General features: G+C 48.1%; 1 protein-coding gene across 1 annotated transcript in view; it reads right to left on the bottom strand.

Annotated features, from left to right (window-relative positions):
* Positions 1-1,817: 1,817 nt before the first annotated feature.
* The window catches only part of BCO1 (beta-carotene oxygenase 1), a 37,693-nt gene continuing 11,814 nt past the window's right edge, over positions 1,818-27,696 (bottom strand). The window contains exons 3-11 of the mRNA XM_066243308.1: positions 27,287-27,416; positions 25,599-25,746; positions 23,786-23,933; positions 18,574-18,797; positions 16,210-16,467; positions 8,696-8,801; positions 5,876-5,970; positions 4,752-4,863; positions 1,818-2,427 (exon numbers count right to left, since the gene is read on the bottom strand). Of these exons, the coding sequence (XP_066099405.1) occupies positions 2,198-2,427; positions 4,752-4,863; positions 5,876-5,970; positions 8,696-8,801; positions 16,210-16,467; positions 18,574-18,797; positions 23,786-23,933; positions 25,599-25,746; positions 27,287-27,416 (1,451 nt within the window). The 3' untranslated portion in view covers positions 1,818-2,197. The remainder of the gene's footprint in view (positions 2,428-4,751; positions 4,864-5,875; positions 5,971-8,695; positions 8,802-16,209; positions 16,468-18,573; positions 18,798-23,785; positions 23,934-25,598; positions 25,747-27,286; positions 27,417-27,696) is intronic.

Raw genomic sequence — 27,696 nt, 5'->3', positions numbered from 1 at the left:
TGTTCCATATCTTGACTGTAGTGTTGGGTACAGGAACTTACACATTGGATAAAATTGTATAGAACTACCCCAACACACATAGATGTACACATAAATAGGAAAATCTGAATAATGCCTGTGGATTGAATCAATGTCAATATCCTGATTGTGATATTATACTAAGATGTTACCATTGGAAGAACTATAAAGTTCACATGGGATCTCTTGTATCTTTCTTAAAACTGCACGTGAATCTACAATTATTCCAATAAAATTTAAATTAAAAAAAATAAAAAACAACTCCCTGACCTGTTGGAGAAGCCTATGTTTGAGTAGAAGCTAAATATGGCTTCAGAGTAGCTTCAGGGCAAAAGCCAAGACCATCTGCCTCCCTTGAGTAATCACGTGCTGTCATCAGAGATTCCTTCCCATCCTCGAGACAAGTCATTGAATCCCCACTGGTGACTGAATGAAATCTAGACTCAGGAGGAGGCAGGTACAAGACTAAGGATGGAACCCCAGCCCTCCCGGACCCCAGGACACAGGTACCTGGGAACTCCAGCCTGCCTTGGGTTCTCTAAACCATTCACCAGGCACCCATCAGACTATAAAGATGAGACTCCATGGGGCTCCCAGTATTCACACGGGACCCTGCTTGGCTTGCTCCTAGTTTCCTCCATCTCTACCACCAAGCTCCTTCTGCCTCTGCCTAAAATGCCTGGCCTATGCTGACAGCACATTCATCTTGGAAAACTTTCTTCCCTATACAGACATGAGCATGGCTTGTTGCCCTGGTTCTTAGAACCAGGAAAGAACTCCTCATGCCAGCCCTGGCCTTGGACTCAATCCTGGATTCTGGCCCCTCGGCCATGGCCGTTTGGGTCAGTGTCCGGACCTTTAACCCCCTCCTATAAAAGGCAGATTCCCACACACATCTGTTGAATCCTTGGTTGTATAGTGAGCTGTCTAGCTTGCTACCAGCCATCTAGCTCTGCCACTCTATTTTATTGCCTTAGAAGAACTTCAGAGGAAAGATGCCATGTAAAAAATAAAATAAGGTCTGAACAGACTTCAAAGTTTTTATTATTTTATATTATGTCATGCCTTGCATGGAATGACCACGAAGCAACATGCCTTCCTGGCCACACAATTTACTAACAGGGCACAGTTGAGAAAGCTGAAACTCCCAGGTGTAATTTAGTCCCCCAGAAAGGACAGAGAGGGGAGGGAGGAAGGGGAAGGGAGGAAGAGGAAGGGAGGGAAGGGGGAGGGAGGAAGAGGAAGGGAGGGAAGGGGAAGAGAGGGAAGGGGAGGGAGGAAAGGGAAGGGAGGAAAGGGGAAGGGAGGGAAGGGTAGGGAGGAAGGGGAAGGGAGGAAAGGGGAAGGGAGGGAAGGGGAGGGAGGAAGGAGAAGGGAGGGAAGGGGAAGGGAGAGAAGGGGAGGGAGGAAGGGGAAGGGAGGAAAGGGGAAGAGAGGGAAGGGGAGGGAGGAAAGGGGAAGGGAGGGAAGGGTAGGGAGGAAGGGGAAGGGAGGGAAGGGGAAGAGAGGGAAGGGGAGGGAGGAAGGGGAAGGGAGGGAAGGGGAAGAGAGGGAAGGGGAGGGAGGAAGGGGAAGGGAGGAAGGGGAAGGGAGGAAGGGGAAGGGAGGAAAGGGAGGTAGAAAGGAGCAATGATAAATGTTTAGCTGTCTCTTCTCTAACACGTCAGCGTTGTTCATTCTAAGAACAATTAACATGTGACAACAAAATTTCTGATTCCTGATCATAGTCTTCATAGGAAAAAGGCTTTCTTAGAAGTGCTAGAGCTGATCAATAAGTATTTGATCAACTTTCAAACAAGGTTTTTTTTTGTTTGTTTGTTTTTATTCATTTTAGAGAGGAAAGGGAGAGACAGAGGAGAGACAGAAGGTGGGGAGGAGCTGGAAGCATCAACTCCCATATATGCCTTGACCAGGCAAGCCCAGGGTTTCGAACCGGTGACCTCAGCATTTCCAGGTCAATGCTTTATCCACTGCGCCACCACAGGTCAGGTTCAAACAAGGTTTTTATGGCCAAAATAAAATGAAAGAAAGATACTGGTAAGCTCTACCTCCAGACCTTTGTCTCAAAGCAAACATCAAAAGAATAAACATCCAATGAAACGAACGACCTCCGCTCCACCCAGAGAGAGATCACATTTGTGTGTCCTGAGGGAGCCTGCCAGGGGGGCAGTTCAAGCCATTAGGTCTGTGAGACCACGTCGCAGTCTGGGGCCCTGTCCTGGACTTCCAGGGAAGGGACCTGCTTCCTCGGGTCCCAGTTTACATCCGGGATGAATAACCCATGGAGGTCCAGGTGCATGTCTACATCAACAGACGCGCGAGCCAGTTCTGTGAAACTTTTCGCATCCAGAATAAGCAGAAAGGGTGGCTTTTGGGGATCGGAAGAGACAATGGCTGATAAGATAATTCCTTTGGGGAAACAAAAAGAGACACTTTGTAACTGAGGCCTTGAACCTCCTCCAGCTGGAAAGGTAAGTTTCTCAGTGATGTATCCCTGCCCTCTTTGAAAGTCAGTATCTAATCAAAACAGGAGGGAGGTGAAGTTGATATTCTGTGTGTGCAGAAGCGAAAGACCAGGAACTAGGAATCAGCAGACCTGCCCCCAGCCCTGGCTGGGCCAGTCCCTTTACCTCTCTGACCCTCAGACTCTTCATTTATAGTGTGGGGATAATGTTCCTTACCTTCATAGGCCTGGGAGAGGATCTCTTTTATGGTGAATTATAAAAGCACGTTGTAAATTACTGCATGCACTGAAGAATGACTATTTCCCTACTATTTAGAAACTCTGATTATAGAGACTCAGTTTCGATGCTGCATTTAGGCTAATATACGTCACTTGGCTAAACCTGGACGAGTTTTACTCAAATGGCATCTGAATGAGCCCAATTCAACACATGCACGTGCAGCATGCAGGCAACCTCAGCTTTCCGCTCTGTAAAATGGACATATTCTAAGCACTCACTCTCAAGGAATAGAGGGTTAAACGAAATAATGCACATAAACTTCCAGCAAACATTCATGCTTCTTCCTGAGGCCTCCAGGTTCCACAGTTGCTGAGTATAATTGAAGTCAGATCAGCTTGGACTCAAATCCTACCTTGGTAGGCACAGGGCGGGTGACCTTGGGCAAGTTACCTCATTCTCTGAGCCTCTCCTTTGGTGAAATGCAGACAGTGCTACTCCCTGCCTATGAAGAGAATGCACGGGACACACTCACGCAGCCCAGTAAGAGGCTGGCTTCAGCAGGAGGTAATACCAACAACCCCCACCTGGGAAACGGCAGTGACACAGGGCCCCTGCCTGGCGCCAGGCCATGCATAATCAGCAGGTAGAAAACCGCTCCCTTCTCACCTGAGGGAAGTGGCTGGCCGGCACAGTGGGGCAGCCCCACCCATGGTTCGTGTTACCCTCCTCAGCACCCTCATGGGTGGAGGCAGGACATTTCTGGGTCAAAGGCAGAATCAAGGAAGGAAAGGACTATTTGTCACGTGGAAACCCAGAAGAGTGAGGTGGGCCTCAAATACACATTTCCAGGTAGGTGTTCCAGAAGAGGTCACTTGCTTAGATAATGAAGATAATGAAGAACTCTGACCCAGCCATGAAAATGAATTTTTTTTTTGTATCTTTCTGAAGCCGGAAACGGGGAGAGACAGCCAGACAGACTCCCGCATGCGCCCGACTGGGATCCACCTGGCACGCCCACCAGGGGCCACGCTCTGGCCACCAGGGGGTGATGCTCTGCCCCTCCGGGGCGTCGCTCTGCCGTGACCAGAGCCACTCTAGCACCTGGGGCAGAGGCCAAGGAGCCATCCCCAGCGCCCGGGCCATCCCTACTCCAATGGAGCCTCGGCTGCGGGAGGGGAAGAGAGAGACAGAGAGGAAGGAGGGGGCGGGGTGGAGAAGCAAATGGGCGCTTCTCCCATGTGCCCTGGCCGGGAATCAAACCCAGGTCCCCCGCACGCCAGGCCGATGCTCCACCGCTGAGCCAACCGGCCAGGGCCTGAAAATGAATTTTAAAACCAAGATTCTACTCCCTGGGAAAGGGTGACGCTCAGTAGAAAGGAAGTGGGCTTTGAAGTAGCAACAATGTAACCCCCTTAAAGGGAGATCTGACCTTTGCTGCTGGAGGTGACCTACCTGAGGCCAGCCAGATAACCTATCCTCACACAGTGACTTAGAGGGGAGCTACAAGCCAAACAGTGTCAGTGTGACCTCCAGAGGGGCTGAGGACTAAAGGTCAACCATGGCTACATGACCGAGCTCCCCCACAGGCACTGACCCCACGGCTTGGGGGAGTGTTCCTGGCTGGACCTGCTCCATGGATATTGTTGGGAGAAAGTGGTGTTCCTGAAATCCCGGGAGAGGCCAACCAGAAGCCCCACCCCGGAACACTCCTGGCTGTTGCCCCATGCGCCTCTTCTTTCAGTCTGCCTCCTTCCACTGCGATAAACCGTAACCATAAGTACAACAGTTTTCAGCGTCCTCTGTGAGTCCTTCTATTGAAACTGAGGGTGGTCTTGGGAACCACTAAACTCGCAGTTGATGGCAGAGGTATGGCTGGTCTTGGGGACTCCCTAACCCTGCCGCTGTGGATTTGCACAGACCTAGGTCTCAAAGCATGACTCTACCAGCTGAGTGATGTGGGCGGGGCCCCTGTCCCTGAATGACGTCTCTGTTTGAGGATGTGATCACAAGCTGAGTGCAGGGGGTGGGCTCCCCTTCCCAGAGGCTTACCATCATCCTCATCTTTGGCACCTGGCGTGGGCACAAACAGGGGTTCTGCGGGCCAGCAGTGCTCCTCTCCCCATGTTACGGATGACTTTGTGAGAATGTCATATTTTAGGATCTGTACATCCAAAGAGGAGAAACAGAGATGACTTGTTGGAAAGCATGCTTACTCCCTGCGAATAGGATGGCATCAAGGCCCACAGAGAAAGGGGATTAAGCCCCTCCAATGTAGACTCCAAAATGACAACAACCTCTGGTCAGGATAAAAACAGAAATGAAAGCAGCGAGCTTCCTCCCCCTGCTGGAAGCAAAGGTCCTCCTGCCACCACATAATTGACACTACACAACTCAATTCTTTTCAAAACAAAAATCCTGAATGTATCTGGTATTTGGCACTAAGTTGCAATTTTTCTATAGTTAAATAAAACTAATGTATTCAATGCAAACATTTAAAGTATAATACAATTCCTCTGTAGTCTTGAAAGTACAGATCACTGGACTTCTCTTAATCACCAAGAGGCCTGTTTCTCCTTAGGGTATGAGATTAGTGGGAGTGACTTGGGGTATGTATCTGTATGAATGGAAAATTTAATTTTCTTACTTTGTACCTTTCTGCACTGTGCATTTTTTAAAAAAGACTTTGCACTTTCTTGTTGAAAAATGAAGATATTAAAGAAAAGTGGTGTCTGTACAGTGGTGTGGGATACAGCGAGTTTTCCACAAATAGTTTAAAAAACAAAATGAGTCTTCCAAGTGTCAGCTGTACCCTCCCTGCTTAAGAGGGCGAGGCAGGGATCGGGGTCCCCCAGTACACTTCCTGATCCTCATTGCCTACTACCTTGTAGCACAGAGAAATTGTACGGAATAAAGAACTCAGTGGATAAACTCCAGCCGTGACCTCTTTCCTGAACTTTGGCCCTTTAGGTACGGTTCCCTCTCCTGGCTCATTGTTGCTTCAAATGTATTTTGTCCCAAACTGACCTCACTCTCTGACCTATCTCCTGTCCCCCAGGAGCCCTCCCTCTTGCCCTCCCTTTCCTTATCGAGGTCACCCAGTCTGAGAACTGGAGAATTTAGCTTTATTAGACAGACAGGACTGTTGTAGGCTGTGATCACCCACGGATCAGTACCTTGGTTGGGATGGGACTCCATTGAACTTGAGCAGCAAAGACATATCGATATCGCTTCCCATTGTGAGCGTAATTGATCCGAGGCATTTCTAAGCCTAGAGAGAATGACACAGCTGATGAAGCCCCCATCAATGAGGGCTGGGAGCGTCTACCCTTTGAGCCTGCCTGGGCACCCTTTCCACAAAAACAGCTCTCAGGCTGGAGTCCCTGAACTTGAGTCAGGCCCTAGATTGGATCAGGGTAGACATCTGACAGGAGGAAGTAACCTCTGATAATTATCCTGGCTTTATTAGAAGGTTCAGGAGCAAGGAGGTATTTTGTTTGTTTGTTTTGTAGAAAGGAGTGTCAATAGGGACTAGTTAAATAAATCTGGTGGATTCATATAGTAACATTATGTTAAAATAATATTTACAAAGAATTTTAATAACATGGGAAAGTGTCCATATCATAAGATTAAGAGCAAAAGGCTGACTATAGAATTATCTCCGCTATGTTAAAAATGAAGACAAAAAGTTTTGAAGCATCCCTGTGGTGATAACTTCGTTAGTTTATATTTTATATTGTACATTCCAAGTTTCTCACTGTGTGAAATTTTCATTGCACTAGTTGCTTTTGTAATCCAAAAGAAAAAAAAACCTTGAAATGTTGTTCACATATAGGCATATATATTTATGTGAACTATAAATATATGGCTGTTGTGTCAGATTAAATTTCTAAATCTGAACACCAAAATGGAAGCCCCCCTCTTATGAAATATGCCAGGTAGTTGGTCAAGATGAATGTGAGAAGGAGGGACCACCCACACACTTAAATAAAAAAAAGATGCCCACAGTTGGCCCTAAAGTAGGCTGGACCCCTCAAACCTGGTCTGGAACCCCTCCCCCACGCTGTAAGTGGCCAACCACAAGCACTTGGATAAGTAAAGTATGATTCATCGTAGCAAATTCTGTGCAGCTTATAAGCCACATTCGGGAAGAATCTTCACACATGGGAAAATTTTCAGACTAGGAAGAAGCCATTTCAAAACATTCTAGATGTTACGGTACACGTTGGTAAAAGTGTAAGTGCAGAGGTTAAGGGTTTTGAGTCACAGAAACCCACGTGCAGATCTTGGCTTTGCTGCCTGTTTTCAGGCAAGTTACCATATTCCTCTCAGCTTTGCTGCCCTCAGCCCTAAAAGAAGATGATGACGTGCTAACACCTGCCTGTCCTAGTTGTTCTCATAATGACAGCCACCTTTTGCTGGACTCTCACTATGGGCCAGGCCCTGAGCTTAGCCCCTCACGTGTAAACTCATCATAACGACAGTGCTGGGATGAAAGAAGAGGATATCTGAGCAGCTCTTGGAAGAGGGCCTGGACATGCCAAGTGAGCCGTACACAGTAGAAAAGACTGGATGGGTTGTCATGGGTGGAGGGATTATGAGGGATTTTTCTATTGTCATACTGCTCAGTATTGCCCCAGACTGCTACAGTAAACAGGAATTCTCTTCCCAGAAACAAAGAGACTAAAATGTTTTAAGCCTCCATCTGTCCACACTACGGGGCAGGTGAGAGGAAATGGACGTTGATGGCTTAAGTATTAAAAATAAGAGCTGTGTTTTCACTTTTAAAGACTCCAAGAGTCTGGGATGCTGCACACAACTGGTTATTGGATCCATCTGAGCTGTTTACAGAAATGATTCTTAGTGGGCAAATCTGAAGTCACCCTAGGGGAGTCCCCAGGATGGTACCCTTCCAGATGTCCGGACCTGGCACGAGGCAGTCAGTGTGGAGTGGAGAGCAAGGTCTGGGTTTGGAGCCAGGCCCCAGCACTCTCTGAGTATCCCGGCCAAGCCAGTTCACTACGAGCTTAGGTGTTGAGCTCAGACCCGGCTAAGCCAGACTTTTGTCACATGTTGGTGATAACACTGAACACAAAAACACCGTCCCTGCCCTATGGGCTTATTATATTCTAGGGCAGCAGTTCTCAATCAGGGCGAGGTTGCCCCTCATGGGACACTGGCAATGTCCGGGCACATTTCAGGTTGTTCCAGTTCCGAGTGGGGGTGGTACTGGCACCCGGTAGGTCGAGGCTTGGGATGCTGCTCAACATCCTACCAGGACGGCCCCCACCACACAGAATGGCCTGCCCAGGTATCGGTAGTGCCAGGTTGAGAAGCCCTGCTCTAGTGGGTGTGACTTCTGTTCCAGGGGTTTACATTGTGCGTGTAGCTCAGCCATCCCAGGGTCCGGTTATCTCCTCGGCAACCCCGGGCTGGCGGCGCCTCTGCTGCAGGGCACTGTGCAGGGGTAGAGGCGAAGATCCAGACATGCGGCGCCTGGAAGTCAGCATTCCACACCCTGCAGCATTTTCAGAGGACAGCCATCCAAGGCTCCATCCCAGTGTCTTCCTGGGAGGTGTCTGAGGATAGAGGATGTGTTTTTTTTTTTTTTTTTTTTTGTATTTTTCCGAAGTTGGAAACGGGGAGGCAGTCAGACAGACTCCTGCATGCACCAGACCAGGATCCACCCGGCATGCCCACCAGGGGCTGATGCTCTGCCCATCCAGGGCGTTGCTCTGCCACAATCAGAGCCATTCTAGCGCCTGAGGCAGAGGCCAAGGAGCCATCCTCAGCGCCTGGGCAAACTTTGCTCCAATGGAGCCTTGGCTGTGGGAGGGGAAGGGAGAGACAGAGAGGAAGGAAAAGGGGAGAGGTGGAGAAGCAGTTGGGCGCTTCTCCTGTGTGCCCTGGCTGGGAATCGAACCCGGGACTCCCGCACGCCAGGCTGACGCTCTACCACTGAGCCAACTGGCCAGGGTCAAGAGGATGTATTTTACCTTCAGAAAGCAACTCTGGCTGGCAGTAGACTTGGTCATCTTTTTCCTTCAGGGCTCTTGCTGTTGTAGATGCCAGTTTGATTAAATCTGAGCCCACTTCTGCATTCTGAAAGAATCAGTTTTCCAAAAAAAATGAAACCTTGTTATCTAGAGAAAACATTTGTTTTACTGTGTGCATTAAAAATATATATGCACCCTTCCTTGCGCATGTCATCTTGCTGCGGCCTCACATTCCCCACAGGAAGCGGCTGTTATATTATTGGTATTCTTCGTTAAAAGTGAGGATTGCTGTTTTGAAGTCACTCCCCCAAGACTGCCTAGCTGGTGGATGGTAGGACAGGGGCCCCTAAAACCATGGCTCTTTTTTTCTTCTTCTATGGGCCACCTTATCCCTCACAGGGGAAATTAATAGACTTTTAAAATACTGGATGATTCACCTGTAAAAGGCTGCATCAGTCATTAAAAGAATGTTTATGAAGAGTTCATAATAACATGGGAAAGGCTCATGATAGAATACTGAGTGAAAAGGCAGCAAAGTAATTGTGTACACAGCCTGAGCTCAGCCGGGTTTTTTAAAAAAAATTACACTGAAAGAGACTGGTAGAAATATACCAGATATTAACAACATAGTGGGCAGTGGCAGTATGGGGACTTTAATTATTTTTTTCTATGCTTATCGGTATCTTCAGTATTTTCTCCTGCGAAAAAATGTGTCACTGCTGAAAAGAAAATAAACATGCAATAAAAATTATTTGGGAGAAAAATGTCTATTGAGGACATTCCCTGGTCTCAAGTTACAATCAGACTCTGCTCTGTTCAGTATCTTACTGCCATCATTGTAACCCAGGAGAGAGAGTTAGCACAGGGGGTTATTTATTGGGCATCTCCTACTCCATTTCTCCACATACTAGTTGATGGGACCTTGAGCAAGTTACATAGCATCTATGAAGTTCAGTGTCTTCATCTGTATAATGAGGTACAGTCTGTGCACTGAATAAATGGCATGTGTGTCTCTGAATTATTGTGCTGATTAAATAAAATGGTCCACACATACTATTTAAAGAGGGCCTGGTTAGCAAAAAGTGATTGACAAATGTTAGCTGTTATTGATGATATCATTGCTGACTGCTTTTAGTCATCTTCTTCCTCCTCCTCATATGACATTACTACCACTAACATTGGGGGTGAGTTGAAGTTAGGTACTAGAAGGGAATGAGAAACAAGACAAGACCCTGCCTTCACCGAGTTTACGGGAGAATTATTGTTATGGCTGACTTATTTAAACTTCTGTCTACTTTCCAAATTTTCCAAAATGGGCTTTTATAATTAAAACCCACCTATTTGAAAGATGGCTGCTTTTTGCTGGGAAGGGAAAAAAAATTACTGCCTCTTAGTTATTCAACTGCAGGGGCTCTTCAAGGTGTTTTTTTAAATTATTTTTTATTTAGTCCCTCAGTTCACAGAAGATGAAACTGAGCCCCAGAGAAGGAAAGTGACTTGTCCAAGGTCACAGAGGGAGAAGCAGAGTCTGGGTCCACACCTTCATGTGGCGATTCTTCTACTGACAAGCCAGAGCACTGAAGGCAGAGGACAAAGCAGGTGCAAAGGCCCGGAGGCTGGCCTGTTCCCATCCTGCAGGTCACAACTCAAACGTCCCCTTCCCTAACAACTCAGTCTGCAGTGTCTCAGAGCTATCTGTCCCAAGCTGTAATGATCTCCTTTATGGAGCTGCTTCCTTCCTTCATGCTGCCTTTCCTTGCAAAGACAGGGACCCGATTTTGTCCAGTGCATGGCACACAGCTCCCAGGGAGGGACTGCTGAGTAAATGAGGGAATGCATGACTCAGTAAGCTTTTCCTTTAACTGTCAAGGGGCAAAACATGTGCTTTGCAGAGTGGCTGTAAGCAGAAAATGAGATGAAGTGCATGAAGAAGTCACCTAGGGCCCAGCACATCTGCGGTTCCTTATAAACAAAAGCTTGGAATGCCTCCACCTGTGCAGCTCCACAAGTTGGTGGGAGGCCCCTCCTGGTGCCTTGCTAGTCATATGCCAGCCACAGGCCTCTTGTGCATGTCCTGGGCTTGATTCTTAGGGAGTTGATCTGCAGAGCCGTCTTAGAACTCCAGCCTGAAACTGGTCAGACAGGTTGAGGGATAAACTGAATTTTTCCACACACAGCAGTAATGAACATGACTCGGCTGCTTTCAGTGGCCCACATGCTCAGCTGTGGGAAGAAATCGCCTTCCAGCCAGAATTCAACACAATTCTGTGGGCTTATTTTGCAATCCCTAAATCCGAGGGGAATAGTAATCTCAGTGATTCCCCTAAACATTGGCTTTGGAGTTCAGTAGCCCCAGGTGTGAAATCTAACTCCACAACTTTCTCTGGGAACTTGCTCAGCCATCCCCTGCCCCCCAGCCCACTTTCTCCTTTATAAAATGGGATTGGGGGGGGGCAATTCGTAACTTTGAAACGGGTGGTGAGTATAAGCGAGATTCCTTTGACCTGCGTCTGAGGATAATGGCTAAGATTAAGTTAAATAGTGGTTATGAAAACACCTGGTCTAGGGCCAGACCCATCATAATTAGTAACGTGGAGCCAGGCAGGCATGCATTCAACTCCCAACTCAAATCCCACTGATAATTCTGTGATGTTGGACAAGACACTTTCTTTTTTATCTGTAGTCATGGGATAATGAATTACTTGGAAGGCTGTCATAAGGACTAGGCGAGAAGCATGTAACTTCCCCCAAAACTGTAGGACTCAGGAGGAGAGTGAGGCCCACCCACCCTAGGTCTAAATATATTAAATTGTTAAGTAAAAGACTCTTCTCTCCCCTATCTTGGCACACAGCCCTTCACAGTGTTGTGGAATGGCACTGTCCAATACAACAACCACTAGCCACATGTGGCTATTTAAATTTAATTTTTAATTAAAATTAAGTAAAATTTGCCCTGACCGTATGGCTTGGTTGGCTGGAGCATCATGCTAAAGCACAGAGGTTGTGGGTTTGATCCCTGTTCATGGCACATACAGGAACAGATCTCTGTCTGTCTCGCTCTCTCCTTTCCTCTCTCTCTCTAAAATCAATAAAATAAACATTTTTAAAAAATAATAAAATTAAGTAAAATTTAGAATTCCCTTTCTCCGCAGTGTTGGCCACATTTCAATGGTACATGTGGCTAGTGGCTACTGCACTGGATGGACAGATAGAGAACGTTCCTGCATCACAGCTGGTCCTGTTGCATAGTGCTGGTCGGGAACGATGTGTGTGAACTTAGAATTCTAGGACCCTTTAGCGTTCGGAGCTGGAATAGGTTAGCAGGACGGGGCCAGCCTCTGGGCCTGGGCTCACTGTCCCTGCCCCTTTTCTCCCTACAGCATGGATGCCCTGGCCAGTACAATCAAGTCAACAGCCAACCCTGAGCACCTCGTGGGCCCTCAGGAGGACAGGAGCAGGTGCTGTAAGCAGCACCTTTGGACAGGGAATTCAGGGATCCCAGGTAGCCGGATCATGGCCGGAGTGAGGGATGGTGTCCCCTCTGTGTAGGCATGACCTCATAGCTGGAGAAAGGCCGATCAGGGACCCCAAAGTGCCAAGGCCAGAGCAGGGGCCCCTCTTGCTGAGGTCTAAAAGCAGAAAAGGCATCTTAACACAGGGCCTGGCACATCGTGAGCTCTCATGGTGGCTGTTCTTTCTTCTAAGGTTGGGTCATTTTTGCATTTGGAGAAAAGATGAAAACCAAATCTACTGAGCCACCCCTTCTAGGTCCAAGATGCCTACCCTCCTCCTACCCCCTACCCATGGTTCCCCCTTATGTATGGATGGCTGTCAGGAGAGAAGACAGTGCTTATGGACCCACCTGCAGGACAAGGGCAGGGCACTGGTAGAGACCGTGTGCACACGCCCCCGCCCGCCCCTCCCAGCCCAGCCCTGCCTTCAGCAACCCCCGCGCCACCCTACATAAACAGGCCAAGGATGCCAAGAGGCCTCTCCTTCCTTTGACCCCAGCTGGCTCGAACACAAGGGAATCTGGGGCAGCTGAGAGGTCGCCAGTTTTTGAATGTACTTCACCATTGCCCATTCCCACTTGGGAAACGTTCCAAATGTTAAAGGAAGGCCTTGTGCCCTTTGGAGACCTTGCTTCATGTTTTTTATTTATTTATTTATCCATTCATTCATTCATTCATTCATTCATTCAAAATACTTAAGAGCTTAGTGTGAATCCTCTGAGTGCCAGAAGCTGTGATAGGCAGGGGACAAACTGCTGACAAGACAGTGTCCCGGCCCTCTCAGAGTTTCAACAAGAAGAGGTGACTGAACAAGTTCATTACACTTGAGATAAACGCTGGGCAAAGAGCTGCAGGTGCCATTAGAGTGTACGAACTCATCTGCGGGGAGTAATAACCCTGAGACCGGCAGGATGAGCAAGGATTTGCTACCTGGCCACATATTAGAATCCCTGGGGGCTCTGAGACCACAGCCACACCTAGGCCTCCCTCCCTGCAGGTTCTGCCTTCACTGTTCTGGGCTGAAGCCCAGCAGGAGCTGCTGTGAGCTCAGAGCTCCCAGGTACGTCCACCCTGAAGCCAGGACTGGTGTGGAGGACTGAGAGAATAGGACTTCAGACAGAGGGCCAGGAATGGGCACCGGCCCCAGACTGAAGGGCCTTTGAGGAAGAGTGGCATCTCCTGTGGTTCTTCCCTAGTAAGCCTTTGGATAGGATGGCATTAGAGCTGCCAGATCTGGGCACATGGGCTTGACATCTTGATTTCAATATGCAGGTGGGGCAACTTGAAAGTGAAGCAAGAAGGCATTTTTAAGGGACAATAAATAGCAATTAGAAAGCGTGGCCAGAGCTACCCTTCCCAGGGCTCACTCTTCTTTGCTGGTTTCAAAGCAGCAGATGGCTCACACGGCGCCTTTTAAAAATATACATGCTAAGCTTGGTTTCAAGGAAGCAAATCATTTTCGAGCATGATAAAAGGTTATAAAATCCTGTGGTGTGTGGGCAGTGCGAGGGAGTCTTTCCTCTCTGCATATCATGCTGAGGATGACACAGGTGAGGGCTGGGCCTTGGGATTTGCCACCTGTGTGCTCTGTGACACCCCCGTTGCTTCCTGGAACCAGGAGATGCGATGGGGTCCAAGGGCCTGCATTGAGGCACTGCCCGAAGTGAGGGGCACACAGGGTGGTGGCTCATGTGATGATTATGTGGGACGAGGCTGTTCATTCACTAGCCCAGCATCATGTGGGGAGAAAATGAATCCCCTTTTCTCTTCCAGGCTTTTGTATGGGGTCAAGGAGCAAGTCTCCTTTAGGTGCCACTATGTCTTTAACAGCTAATACATTTGAGAACTTTCTTATTAACAAAGAGATTAAGTCTTGGCAAGCAACAGTAGCTGGCTAATGCTTAAGCCTTCTGCTTTATTTCCATTGTTAATGCTCCTGCTTGTCTTCTAGCTGCAGCAGCATGGCTGGCTTTTCACTGGGTAGTGACAGACCTTTCAACAGTGAGCTGATTGAAACCAAGACATGACTTTGTAAATGTTGAATAGAGGTGATAGGAAATACGGTAAACACGGAGACAGAGATACACAGGTGATTTCGGATTGGGAAATGTCGGAGAGATGGGACAACCAACCGACCTGATGTTTAAATGCAGGCTCACTCACCGGTTGGGGTATGCCTGACCCCCAGCAGTGAGGAGCCCACAGTGAGGGTAGGAGAAGGCTCCCTGGACATTGTGGGAGTGCCCCTTACTCCCTAGGCCTGCAGAGCCCTGAGAGGGGTCAGTGTGACCCATCTGGGGTTCTTTCCAAGGATTAGGCCTGCTGGGGAGAACGGCAGAGTTATACCCCTTACCAATGACAAGGACGGGTTTAGAGACAGGCTGGTGCAGATAAAAATCTTGGCTCAGCCATTCTAGGCTGTGTGACCTTGGGCACATTCTTTAACATCTCTGAGCCTCAGTTTTATCATCTGTAAAATGAGCCTAATATAAGGACCACTCCCATAAGTTGTTTGGATCATTAAGTGAAGTAAGGAAAATAAAATGCTTGGCAAAGTACCTAGCACATAAGAGTGCATTCAGTAATGTGAGCCATCAAAATTGAATTGAATTGAATTTGGTTTCATTTAAGTTAATTAAGTCATGAAGTCAGTGAGTTCTGGAGCCAGGAGCTTCTGTAGCCTCTACAACCAAGCCCAGGGCCTTGGCAGCATCGCCCTAATTGAGGATAACATCTGACCTCATGGTCATTTTTAATGCAAGAACAGGGCTATTCAACAGCAGGGCGCTGGGTAAACAAACAGTGCTGAATCCCTGCCATGGACGGTCAGGAAAACATCAAAATGCTGTAGAAGAACATATAATGTCACGGGAAGATGCTTAGATGTACAAGTAGCTGAGAAAAGCAGCACACGAAAGGGTAGATGCATGCTCAGCCACGAAAAGAAATGAAGCACTGACTCACACCATGACACGGATGTACCTTGAAGACAGGATGCCCAGTGAGAGAAGCCAGACACAACCAGCCACACAGCGTAGGAGCCATTTACACGTAGTGTCTAGAACAGGCTAATCCGCAACGTCAGAAAGCAGAGTAGCAGTGGCTTAGGGTGGAGGGATTGGGGCGATGGGGTACATGATTTCCTTTTTTTCCTTTTTCTTTTTTTTGACAGAGATAGAGAATCAGAGAGAGGGATAGATAGGGACAGACAGACAGGAAGGGAGAGAAATGAGAAGCATCAATTCTTTGTTGCAGCACCTTAGTTGTTCATTGATTGTTTTCTCATATGTGCCTTGAGGAGGGGGGCAGAGCGAGTGACCTTTTGCTCGAGCCAGCGACCTTGGGCTCAAGCTGGTGAGCCTTGCTCAAACCAGATGAGCCTGCACTCAAGCTGGTAACCTCCGGGTATTGAACCTGGGTCCTCCCTGTCCCAGTTCGACGCTCCATCCACTGCGCCACTGCCTAGTCAGGCAATACATGATTTCTTTTGAGGGTAATGAAAATGTTTTAAAATTCATTGTGGTGATAGTATATAACTCTGTGAATGTACTAAAAACCATTGAATAACACAGTTTAAATAAGTAAGAATGGGTGAATTATATGACATGTGAATTATATCTAAATAAAGCGGTTATAATTGTGCACAGTGTGATTTCTTTTCCTAAAATTCAGCTTCATTGAGATATATATCAATATGTATAAAATATACATATACTCTATCTATCTATCTATCTATCTATCTATCTATCTATCTATGGAGAGAGAGAGACTTGGGGGCAATACAAATATATCTACCATGGGTTGGTGGGATTTCTTTCCTTTTTACTTAATTTATATTTTCTAAAGTTTTTACTATAACTATCTACTACTTTGGTGAAAATAATAAAAAACATTTTTTGTCTTTCAACTCATTTTGGATTTCAATGTCAATTAAATCAGGACCAAAGCAACTCCCCACCTGGGCCCATGCCTCCCCAGGAATGCCTTCCTTCAAGCCATTACCTTGTCTGTGCAGAGGGGCACGGCGAACCTCTTGAGGGTAGGGATAGAGGTGTTCCTGCAGTTCTGGTCAAAGTCTTGGTTCAGGTTGGCCAAGTAGAACAGCTGGTAGAGGCTGCTGTCCTCGTAGGCGATGACATCAAACAGAAGGCAGCCATCCTCTTCGTAGGCATTGACGTGATGAAAGACCACCATGGGGTCCGTGTAAAACTTGGTGGACACGGACTTCCCAGTCCTTTGGTCGATGATGTGAATGTAAGTCTGAAAGGAGATGCGCATGGAGTGGTCAGCCCTCCCTCTGCCGGCCCAGCGCTGCGGCATCAGGTACAGGACGAGACCCAGACCCTGAAACATCCCTTCTCCCTCCTGACCCTCTGTGTCCCACCTGCAGAGCGCTGGCCCCACAGAGGCGCTGAGTCAGTGGGGGCTGTCAGTTGTCGAGTGTCCGTCATCACCTCTTTCTGATGCAGAGGGAGGAAGTTTGGGGGCCCGGGCCTCTGCATCACCAGGAGTACAGTGTTTGGGGGAGACTGCTCCTGAAGGTACACTGTTTCCCTTCCTTTACTTACAATTCCAGGTGGGCGGCAGCATGCCAGCTCCCTGGAAATGGCCAAGGCGGAGAAAACTGGCCAGGCGCCAGACCTCTAAGCCTCCTCGAGGCCTCCCCAGGCTCCATTCACAGCCAGGGGCCCTAAAACTCTAAAACCACACCTGCCTTCCTGGGTCCCCTCTGCGACCTCCACTGCAGAGCCTGCTACCGGGATGTGGTTGTCCCAGCAACACCCCTGCCCCGGAGGGCTGAGTGACCCGGTTCTGGTTTAAGAGCCCACGTGGCATCTGCATACACTCTGGGTGTCACAAGGCGGTATCACTCTGGGTGGTAATTAGCTGTATCTGTAGCCCCAGTTGCCTAATCCACAGGGACGGGGGTGTTTCTATCCCTTGGCTGCTCTGGCCCAACCACCCTCCTTCTGGGAGGGAAGGTGGGACCACTCCAGGTGGATCTTTCACCACCTCCTCCTTCCTTGTTTACAATGGGGCTGAGGGCTAGGGCAGTGACCAAGCATATAATGTGACAGGGAGGACGGGCACTACCGAGGAACATGAAGCAGGACAGGGGAAGGAGGATGAGGGGGACGGGTCTGTCACAGGTCAGTTGATTAAGGCAGGCCCAGGGGCAGGGGGCTGCAGCTCAGACCTAGAGTAACTGTTCTTCCCACGTAGGGAAGAACATTCCGGGAGACAGAAAATGCAAAAGCCCTGAGGCAGGAACATGTTTGGCCGGTTGGAGATACAGGAGGAGGAGGAGGGGTGGAAAAACAGATGGTCACTTCTTCTGTGTGCCCTGACCAAGAAACGAACCCCTGGGACTTCCACCCACCAGACCAATGCTCAACCTCTGGGCCAGCAGGCCAGGGCCCATACATTGTTTTCTATATTTGTATATTATTTGACTAGATGACATTGACACTGAGAATACATGCATATATTCATATATATATATATACACACACACACACACACACACACACACATGAAGACATATATACCCGTATTTCCCCATGTATTAGGTGCTCCCATGTATAAGACGCACCTTAATTTGGGGGCCTGAAATTTGAAAAAAAAAGTATTACATAAAGTTATGGAACTCAAGTTTTATTCATCATAAAATTCATACAACTCCTCATCCACATGAAAAAGCAGGAAATGCAAGTAAAAAATCTATAAGCACTGTATAAGACGCACCCAGTTTTTAGACCCCAAATTTTTTGAAAAAGGGTGTGTCTTATTCATGGAGAAATATGGTAGACAGCGTATATACATGGACATACACACATGCATACACATGTACATACTTTGTGCATTCAGGTGTACCTACACTGAAGATATCTCTGTTGTACCAGCTGGTGAAACACTCTATAGTTATGATGTCTGAATAAGTCATGGCCCCCCTTCCCTGACACTACACAGTGGCTGCAGGGATGCTGAGAAGGCCTTGTCAGTGGACAGCAGAGGCTGGGGGAGCCCAGACACTAGTTAGGACTGAGGTGAGTGAGGACTGCCTTGTCCAAGGTCACACACACTTTCAGGACAGTCCTCTCTACTGACTTACTGATGTGGGGGCACAGAGGCCCGGCACCCTTGCTCTAACTCGGACCACTCTGAAGGACCATCTCAGCTTGAGAACTCTGGAAGGCTGGCTGATGCCCTCTAGGAGACTGTATGGTAGCTTACTTCCTCCTTTCCTGAGAAACGCCCTCTGCTGGCCTCCCTCTCAATGTCTGCTGCCGAACTACCTCGCTCTGGCTGACCTCGTGTCGTGGGTCCTCAGGCCCAGCGGGGCTGGAGGTCCCAGCCACGGCTTACCTTGTCCTCCTTGTGGAAAGCTAGGCAAGAAGCCCAGCTCACTCCCCGGAAGTATGCAGTTGCCATCTTGACAATATCCATCTTGAAGGGCTGCTCGAGAAAAATGATGTAGTTCTCGGTGATCCCGAAGCTGTGATAATAGCTTGGGGAGAGTAGGGAGCGGGAGGTGATGGAGCAAAGCGCCTCTGTGTGCTTCAGGGGGCTCTTCCCCTTTGTCCTGTCCTCTAAAAAAAAGCAAGCCTCAGGCAAGCGCAGGGCCAGTCTGCCCAGCCCATCCCTCCACCACCTGTGGCGGAGCCTCTCATGCTGACCTGCCACTGAGAAGAACCTTCGAATAAGAGGAATAAGAGCCTGACCTGTGGTGGCGTGACCTGTGGTGGCGCAGTGGATAAAGCATCGACCTGGAAATGCTGAGGTCACCGGTTCGAAACCCTGGGTTTGCCTGGTCAAGGCACATATGGGAGTTGATGCTTCCAGCTCCTCCCCCCTTCTCTCTCTCTGTCTCTCTCTCCTCTCTCTCCCTCTCTGTCTCTCTCCTGTCTCTCTCTCCTCTCTAAAAATAAATAAAAAAATTTAAAAAAAAAGATTTAGTTAAGAAAAAAAAAGAGGCCTGGCTGGCGTGCGGGGGACCCGGGTTCGATTCCGGGCCAGGGCACATAGGAGAAGTGCCCATTTGCTTCTCCACCCCCACCCCCTCCTTCCTCTCTGTCTCTCTCTTCTCCTCCCGCAGCCGAGGCTCCATGAGGCTCCATTGGAGCAAAGATGGCCCAGGCGCTAGGGATGGCTCCTTGGCCTCTGCCCCAGGCGCTAGAGTGGCTCTGGTCGCAGCAGAGCGACCCTCCGGAGGGGCAGAGCATCGCCCCCTGGTGGGCAGAGCGTCGCCCCTGGTGGGCGTGCCAGGTGGATCCCAGTTGGGCACATGCGGGAGTCTGTCTGACTGTCTCTCCCCGTTTCCAGCTTCAGAAAAATACAAAAAAAAAAAAAAAAGAGGAATAAGAGCCACAAGTAAAGCAGAGGACCGGGCTGCTGCCCCCGCTGATGCAGGGTGGAGGCTCAGAGTCCTCCCTGCTCCGGCCCAGCCTCCTCGGAGACCTGGTTTCGCACTCTGAAAATGTGGAACCACAGTCAGGTCCCTGGGCTGGGCCGCAATCACAGCCCAGGGGACAACCCAGCCTCCACCGGCTTTTTGGTAAAGGATTACTGGAAACACGGCCACACCCGTCCTTTATGCAGGGCACATGGCTACTTTTGCTTTTGAGCTACAACAGCATGGCTGAGTAGCTGCGACAGCGTGTCTGCAAAGCCTCAATATCGACTGTCAGACCCTTTAGAGAAATGTCTGTCAACCCGTGCTCTGGAGCAGTGCTTCTCAAACTTGAACATGCATACAGGTTGTCGGGGGCTCAGGATAAAATAGGGAGCTCGATTATGTGCGGCATGGGGCCCGAAGTTCTGTCAAGCTGGCCTGGGTGGTGAGCCAGCTTCCCAGGTTGGTGCTGTGACATTTTGCTGAGGACCATCCTCTGACATCATCTGACATAGTTAATAGAAAAAAATATGTATTGGTCTCTGCCCCCACTTCTTGGCATACACCTAAAACCTGTGTAATTTTTTTTATTTTATTTTTTGTATTTTTCTAAAGCTGGAAACGGGGAGAGACAGACAGACTCTCGCATGCACCCAACCGGGATCCACCTGGCACGCCCACCAGGGGGCGATGCTCTGCCCCTCCAGGGCGTCGCTCTGTTGTGACCAGAGCCACTCTAGCGCATGGGGCAGTGGCCAAGGAGCCATCCCCAACGCCCGAGCCATCTTTGCTCCAATGGAACCTTGGCTGCGAGAGGGGAAGAGAGAGACAGAGAGGAAGGAGAGGGGGAGGGGTGGAGAAGCAAATGGGCTCTTCTCCTGTGTGCCCTGGCTGGGAATCGAACCCGGGACTTCTGCACGCCAGGCCGACGCTCTACCACTGAGCCAACCGGCCAGGGCCAACCTGTGTAATTTAATAAGTGGTAAGAACACTAGGAGCATCTCTTATTCTAATATTTGGTCTTTGACTCCATCCCCGACACAGGATTCCTAAAACCTTTGTGAACTCCTCAGTGATAGGAGCACCGGGAGCATCTTTTGTTTTGATGAGGTGACTCTTGGGAGGGCTCCCAGATGGGGGCTGGCCACCAGAAAGACCAAACATGATGACAAGCTAGGGATCTCTCGGCCCCACCCCCATCTTCCAGAGAGGAGAGAGGGACTGAAAATGGAGTTAATAACCAATCATGCCTATGTGAGGAAGCCCCCATAAAATCCCAATCGCATGAGGCTTGGGGAGCGTATAGGTGGGCAAATACGTTCATACGGGGAGGGTGATGCGCCCCAACTCCACGGGGACAGAAGATCCTGGGCTCTGGAACCTCCCAGACACTGCCTATGCTTCCCTTCACCTTGCTGCTCCTCCAGAGCCGTTATTATGTCTTTAATAAACTGGTAAACATGCTCCCCTGAGTTCTGTGAGCCGCTCTAGCAAATTAATCGAAACCAAAGAGGGGGTGGTGGGAGCCCCTGATTTGTAGCTAAGTTGGACAGAAGTTGTAGACAACTGGGGCATCTACTTACTACTTGCAGTTGGCATCTGAAGTGGGGAAGGAGCAGTCTCGTGGGACTGAGCCCTTAACCTGTGGGTTTGACACTATCAGGTGGAGAGATAGCCTTGGAATTGAGTTAAATTATAGGACACCAGTGGGTGTCACAGAAAAGCGCTTGGTGCCTGACCTATGGTGGCGCAGTAGATAAAGCATTGACCTGGAAATGCCGAGGTCGCCGGTTCAAAACCCTGGGCTTGCCTGGTCAAGGCACATATGGAAGTTGATGCTTCCAGCTCTTCCCCCCTTCTCTCTGTCTCTTTTCTCTCTCTCTCTCTCTCTCTGTCTCTCCCTCTCCTCTCTAAAATGAATAAATAAAAAATAAAAAATATTAAAAAAAAAAAAAAAGAAAAGCAGCCCTGGCCGGTTGGCTCAGCGGTAGAGCGTCGGCCTGGCGTGCGGGGGACCCGGGTTCGATTCCCGGCCAGGGCACTTAGGAGAAGCGCCCATTTGCTTCTCCACCCCCCCCCCCTTCCTCTCTGTCTCTCTCTTCCCCTCCCGCAGCCAAGGCTCCACTGGAGCAAAGATGGCCCGAGCGCTGGGGATGGCTCCTAGGCCTCTGCCCCAGGCGCTAGAGTGGCTCTGGTCGCGGCAAAGCGACGCCCCGGAGGGGCAGAGCATCGCCCCCTGGTGGGCAGAGCATCGCCCCTGGTGGGCGTGCCGGGTGGATCCCGGTTGGGCACATGCGGGAGTCTGTCTCACTGTCTCTCCCCGTTTCCAGCTTCAGAAAAATACAAAAAAAAAAAAAAAAAAAGAAAGAAAAAAAAAAAAAGAAAAGCGCTTGGTGTGGGGAACCCCCCACCCCCACATCTAGTGTCGGAAGGGTTGTGAGTGAGATGGAGTGTGAGAGTGAAGGAGACACATAGGAGAGAAATACTGGAGAGAAACTGAAGGTTTTCTATAGAGACATGTATCTCAGAGGGTTCTCAAGAATTTCTCTTGGCATTGCCCATTCTGAAACACTTGAGAATGAGACTAAGTACTTGTGGTGATGATTTAGGCTATATGGTTCCCATTTTACAGATGGAAAACTGAGGCTTGGTGGGATGATCTATCACTATGGCCAAAGTCACAGGGTTAACCCACCAAAACATAGCCCATTAGCCTGGCCACATCCTCTGTTATATGTTACGGGTCATAACATTCATAGTGTGAAGGAAGAGAGAGGAATGAAATGGTGGGGTTGTCCCTGTGCCTTACCCAGTACCCAACCATGGAAGTGCTCGGTACATGTTCAGTTTTCTTAGTCCTCTGCAAGAATGAGTCACCCACTGGCCAAAAGGCCTCCCCTCCCAGGCCTGGGGCTGATTTCCAATGAGTTATCTGTGAGCGTCTCTACCTTCCTTGTGGCCACCTGTGCACACTGTGAACAGCTGGCTGGTAGGAGGGAGGGTGTGGGTTAGTTCTTTTTTTCACAAAACAAATGGAGCACAAAGTGAACAGAAGTGAAAAGGACCCTGGCTGGGAGAGCAGGGATGGGCGTGGTCCCAGAGAGGCCACCAGCACGGGGCAGGCGCTCACAGAGTAGTCGCTGTGCTGGGCACATCGCCTGACCCTGTGGGCCTCACGGTCCTTCCCTGTAATATGAGGCAGTGAGCTCAAATGCCTAGACCATCCCCAGGTCTGACACTCTATGATTCTAAACTAGGCCCTATTGGCTTAATTAATTATTGGCTTAATTAATAGGAGTTCTATTTAATAAGAATACTCATTGTACCTCCTGACCTCAGGGGTTTGCTCACATCTGCCTGCAGACCTGGTAATTTGCTCAGGAAGTTCCACAGGACTGTGGGGAGGGGGAACAGCAGGGATCACAGATAGAAACCAGTTTTCCTACACCAGGAAGTGAGGCCAAGCACCGGGTTCTGCCCTGTCGCCATTGGAGGTCTGGTCTCCTGGGTGTGGTTTCCAGAGGGTCCTGGACAAAATAAGGGCTAAGAGCCCCATCTTCCTCCCCATCAGGAATGTGCGATCACATTGGCCTGAGCTTCGCTCCAGGATCCTGGTGCTAAGTGGAGAAGATTCAGAAGGCCTGGAGAACAGGGTGGGAATCTGGACTTGATCCCAGCAGGGTTGAGCTCTTTAAGTAACCCTGGGAAACTGGCTTTGGGGGCTGGGATGAAAGTGGGTGGCACAGCCATGACATACAAAGGTTTGTCAAAAGACTAAAAAAATGACAGGAAGGAAGGAAGGAAGGGGAGATGGGTGGATGATAAATAAATGGATGGACAGACAAATGGATGGGTGGGTGGGTGGATGGATGGATGGATGGATGGATGGATAGATGGGTGGATAGATAGATGGATGAACAATGGATGAATGATGAATAAATAAATTAATTAACGAACTATAACCTACAGAAAAGGAAGTTAGAATAGTAAATGAATTCACTTTTTCCAAAAGGAAACTCAGCAACATCTCTTTTCTCCTAAAGAAGAAAAATGAGTTCATGGTTATCTGAACTGTCTGGGAGGGAAAGTGTCAGACAGACGGGGTCTGTGTCAACAGAAGTCAGAACTTTTCAGAGGCAGCTACCCTTGGTGCCTGGGCTTCACGATATCCCTACAATGACCCACCTGGTACTGCGGCAGGGATCTTAAAGATCACATATTTTGTCTTCCCCTTGTCCACAATGGATGTGCCCATGTTGAGAATATTTCCAGCCGAATCATAATGAGGATGTGATGTTGCCAGATTTATAGCCACATACTTGCGATAGTCAACCTGCAAATTATGACAGGCACTTGGTTTTAGAAAGGGGAGAAGTTGAAATCCCGTGAAAAGCTGACTGATTCTAGGTTCAGAGAGATGATGGCCATTTTTGCACCTTTTCTGATCTGAAAACAAGGCAGACTTCACCTTTTTTTTGGAGGTAAAACAATAGACTTTATTAACAAGGCAGACTTCACCTTTAAAGAGAGTGTTTACTCTTGTGACCTGATGGGACCTCTCAGGGGCAGGGGACTCCTACAGCAAATAGTTTGCAGGGTGGTTAGTGAGCTCTGTGTTTTCTGTGGCAGTATTTCAGATCCTGCCGCCTGGCCCTGCTGCGGGGCCTCAGTGCGAAGCCAGGACACATCACCGCAGAAAGCAATGACCTGCGCAGAGAGGCAGCCATCGTGCTAATTGTGGCCACTGCTGTGTCATTTTGCTGAAGTCATTTAAATCCTCCCCTTTTGCATTGCACAGAGGCAGAAATCTCCAGGCCTCTCTCATAAGATTATTCTGGAAATGGACAAAAACATTTGGGCCCAAGTGAAATTCAACTAGCAATCTCGATAATGACCCTACTCCGAACAAGGCACAACTGTAGAATGATGGGGTGGCCTGGGAACCAGCTTCCTGCCTTTTCTCCCCCAGAATAACACAACCTCCAGCCAGAAGTCAGGCAATCCTCCATTCTCTACTAGTATTTCCACTCGGCAATGTGAAACGCATACATCTGGTGGACCTGTGTCACCTAGCTTAAAAGGAGCTGAACATAATTTCACAGCTAAGAAAAGCACTCCTTTTAACAGATCATTAAAATGTATTACGAGGACATCGAGGCTTTGAACAGCCAAGCTGGAGAAAACTGAAAGTGGGTCTATTGATTTTCACAAAAATGCTCCCTTGATTCTGCCCAGGAAAGGTATCTGCTTGGGTGATTATTTTCTCTTGCTCTCTGCCTAATGCCTCCCTCTTCAGGTCAACACCAGGCAGGGCTGGTGGGAGTCCTGGCGGTCCAGCACAGCCATTCACTGGGACACTCGTTGAACTGCCACTCAGAGCCAAGGACTGTGAACTCTGTGATGGGGGTTGAATCATGTCTTCCAAAAAGAAAGGTTAAGTCCTAACTCCTAGTATCTGTATTTGGAAATAGGGTTCTTTGTAGATGAAATCAAGTTAAAACGAAGTCATGCTAGATTAGGGTAGGCCTTAATCCACTGATTTGTACCCTTAGGAGAGACTGGAGCGATGCAACCATCTGTCAGCCAAGGATCACCAATGAGTGCTGGCAACCACCAGAAGCTGAAAAAGACAAGGAATGATTCTCCCCTAGAGAACATCATCCTCCTTCAGAGAGAACACGACTCTACTGACACTTTGATTTCAGACTTTCAGCCGCCAGAACTGTGAGAGAATACATTTTTGTTGTTCTAAGCCATCTAGTTTATGATCCATGTTATAAGGTAACCCCTGGAACAAATACAGACAAAAAGATGAAAAAACACAGTCTGGCCCCAAAGGAGCTTAGACTTGAGTGTGAGAGCTAAGAAGGGGAAGCACAAGAGCCAGTGGCATTAGAGGAGGGGGCTCCACCCATGAGTTTCTGCGGGATACATGGCCTCATCCAGGGGGTTCCTGTTTTGAGTCAAGAACTGATTTTGGTTGTAGATTCACTGATACCTTTTCCAGAGTTTCCAGAGTCTGCGAGTCAATTTTCCTGATGTAATTGGTCTCTGTGGTCGCATAAAGGTCCTTGCCACACTTCATGATGTTGATCAGGCAGTTGTCTGTGAAGTCTGGGATGATGTGGGATAGGTAGGAGAAAGCTCTGGGGAAGAAAGCAAAGCAATGGGTCAGGAGCTGTATCTACCTAGCCAGCTGAAAAATTCTGCTTGAGATGCTTTTAGTTTTCCTACCACTTAACATGTTCTACTTCAATTTAAGGAACAACTTAAGTGACCAATGGGTCACTTGACAACTCAGATATCAAGTAGCCAAATATTGAATCAAGTGACAATCAGCTGGGACAACATGGCAGCTCACTGAGCCCTCCTGGGCTCTCAAAAATCCAAAGGTCTCTGGCACCAAAGCCAGAAAGAGCTGGTGGGTTGCTCTGAAGAATTTTAAGAAGCTCTACAGAAATCATACATGTACCCGTAATGGCTCCAAAGCCTAGCAAAACAACTAATTCTTGCTTTTGGCAGGAATGTGAGTCCACATTCATTACCTCAAATTTGTCCAGGAAACGAGTTTTTTAAAAAGGAAAGCAAACTAGTTTTGAGTTAAGACTCATAACTAATTCGATCAGAAGGCAAACTCAAAGCAGGAAAAAAAAAAAAATCTAGATCTGTGTATTTGTTAGTGCTCCCTCTATTGGCAACTGATGTAACAGCAAATATGTCCTGAAGACTGTGGTTTTAGACTCATTTCCTTCCTTCCGCTTTTCCTCACTGGCTCACCCCACTTCTGCAAATGTGAGTGCAGAGCAGTTGTGGAAAAGCAGAAGCAATCTTCTGTCTCTGGGCCAGTCCACCCCTAACACATTTCATAACAATTCTATATTAAAAGAGTGTCCGGAAGGAGATACTGACAGCAGGCTCGATTCAATGGCCAACAATTTGTCAAATAAGTAATACATTCACACACATCATAACCAGATGATTAAAAATGTATACAACTAGAAATCTTCCCCTAGCCTATTCTCCCATTTGTCAGTTTCCCACCTCCTCTACACATCCTTCCAGGGTTTCTTTATGCACATACAAGCAAAAATAAGTCTAGATTTCCTCCTGCCTTTTTACACAAAATATAGCCTATTATTTGCTCTTTATATACCCTGGTTTTTTATGTTACTTAATACATTTTGGAAATCCTTCCATTTGGTACATAAACAACATCCTCTTTCTTTTTTATTTCTGCTTAGTGTTTTTGTGTGTAGTTTTACTGTTACTTATTTAATCACTCCTCTGTTGATGAGCATTTGGGTTATTTTCAGTTCTTCATTATAACAAATAATGCAGCCATGACTAACCTTGTACATTTTTGCCATTTCAGCATGAAGAAATATACCTCTAGACTGAAGGGAAGATGCGTTTGTAATTTTGATAGATAATTCCAAATTGCTCTTCCACCAGCTGTGTGGGAGAATACCTAATAATCTGTCAGATGCTCTTTGCCTCTCTTGCTATGATTGATCAAGAACTTACGTCACATTCATGTCACTCATGAACACATAGTGTATATCGGCAAAGGCTAGTCATGTGAAGTTTTCATCCACCCTAGAGACAAAGATCAGAGGAGAAAATACCTAGTTGTTTTGACCAGCAAGGATATCAAAAAGCATGACCAGATTAAAAATGAACAGTTACTTGGAAAATATGTTTTTGCAGGGGTCTGGATAGACCATAGTTCCAAACTCTGACACTACAATCCTGTTTGCCTCGATATTGGCATTGTAGGCATCACTTCTCAGGTATTTGCTCCTGTAATAGACTTCACCTGAAAGAGAAGAAGTAGAATCAGCCCAGGCTGACCTGTTACAGGGTTTTAACAGCCATTTCAGTTATGCCAGGGGTTTTACTAGGGGATACTGGGGTGAGCAGGACAGGCGTGAGCTCACCCCTGAGGAGATTCAAATCTCTACATGGGTATGAATCCTTGCTCCATCATCTACCAGCCATGCACTTGACCGTGCGTCACATGCAGGCTTGATCCCCTCCATTGTGACATGAGGATCATGATACCTTTCTTACAGAGCTGCTGTGGCATTTAAGGCCTG

Source organism: Saccopteryx bilineata, chromosome 9 (genome assembly GCF_036850765.1).
Source record: "Saccopteryx bilineata isolate mSacBil1 chromosome 9, mSacBil1_pri_phased_curated, whole genome shotgun sequence".
Classification (NCBI taxonomy): Eukaryota; Metazoa; Chordata; class Mammalia; order Chiroptera; family Emballonuridae; genus Saccopteryx; species Saccopteryx bilineata.
This window is presented reverse-complemented; position numbering and strand designations above follow the sequence as displayed.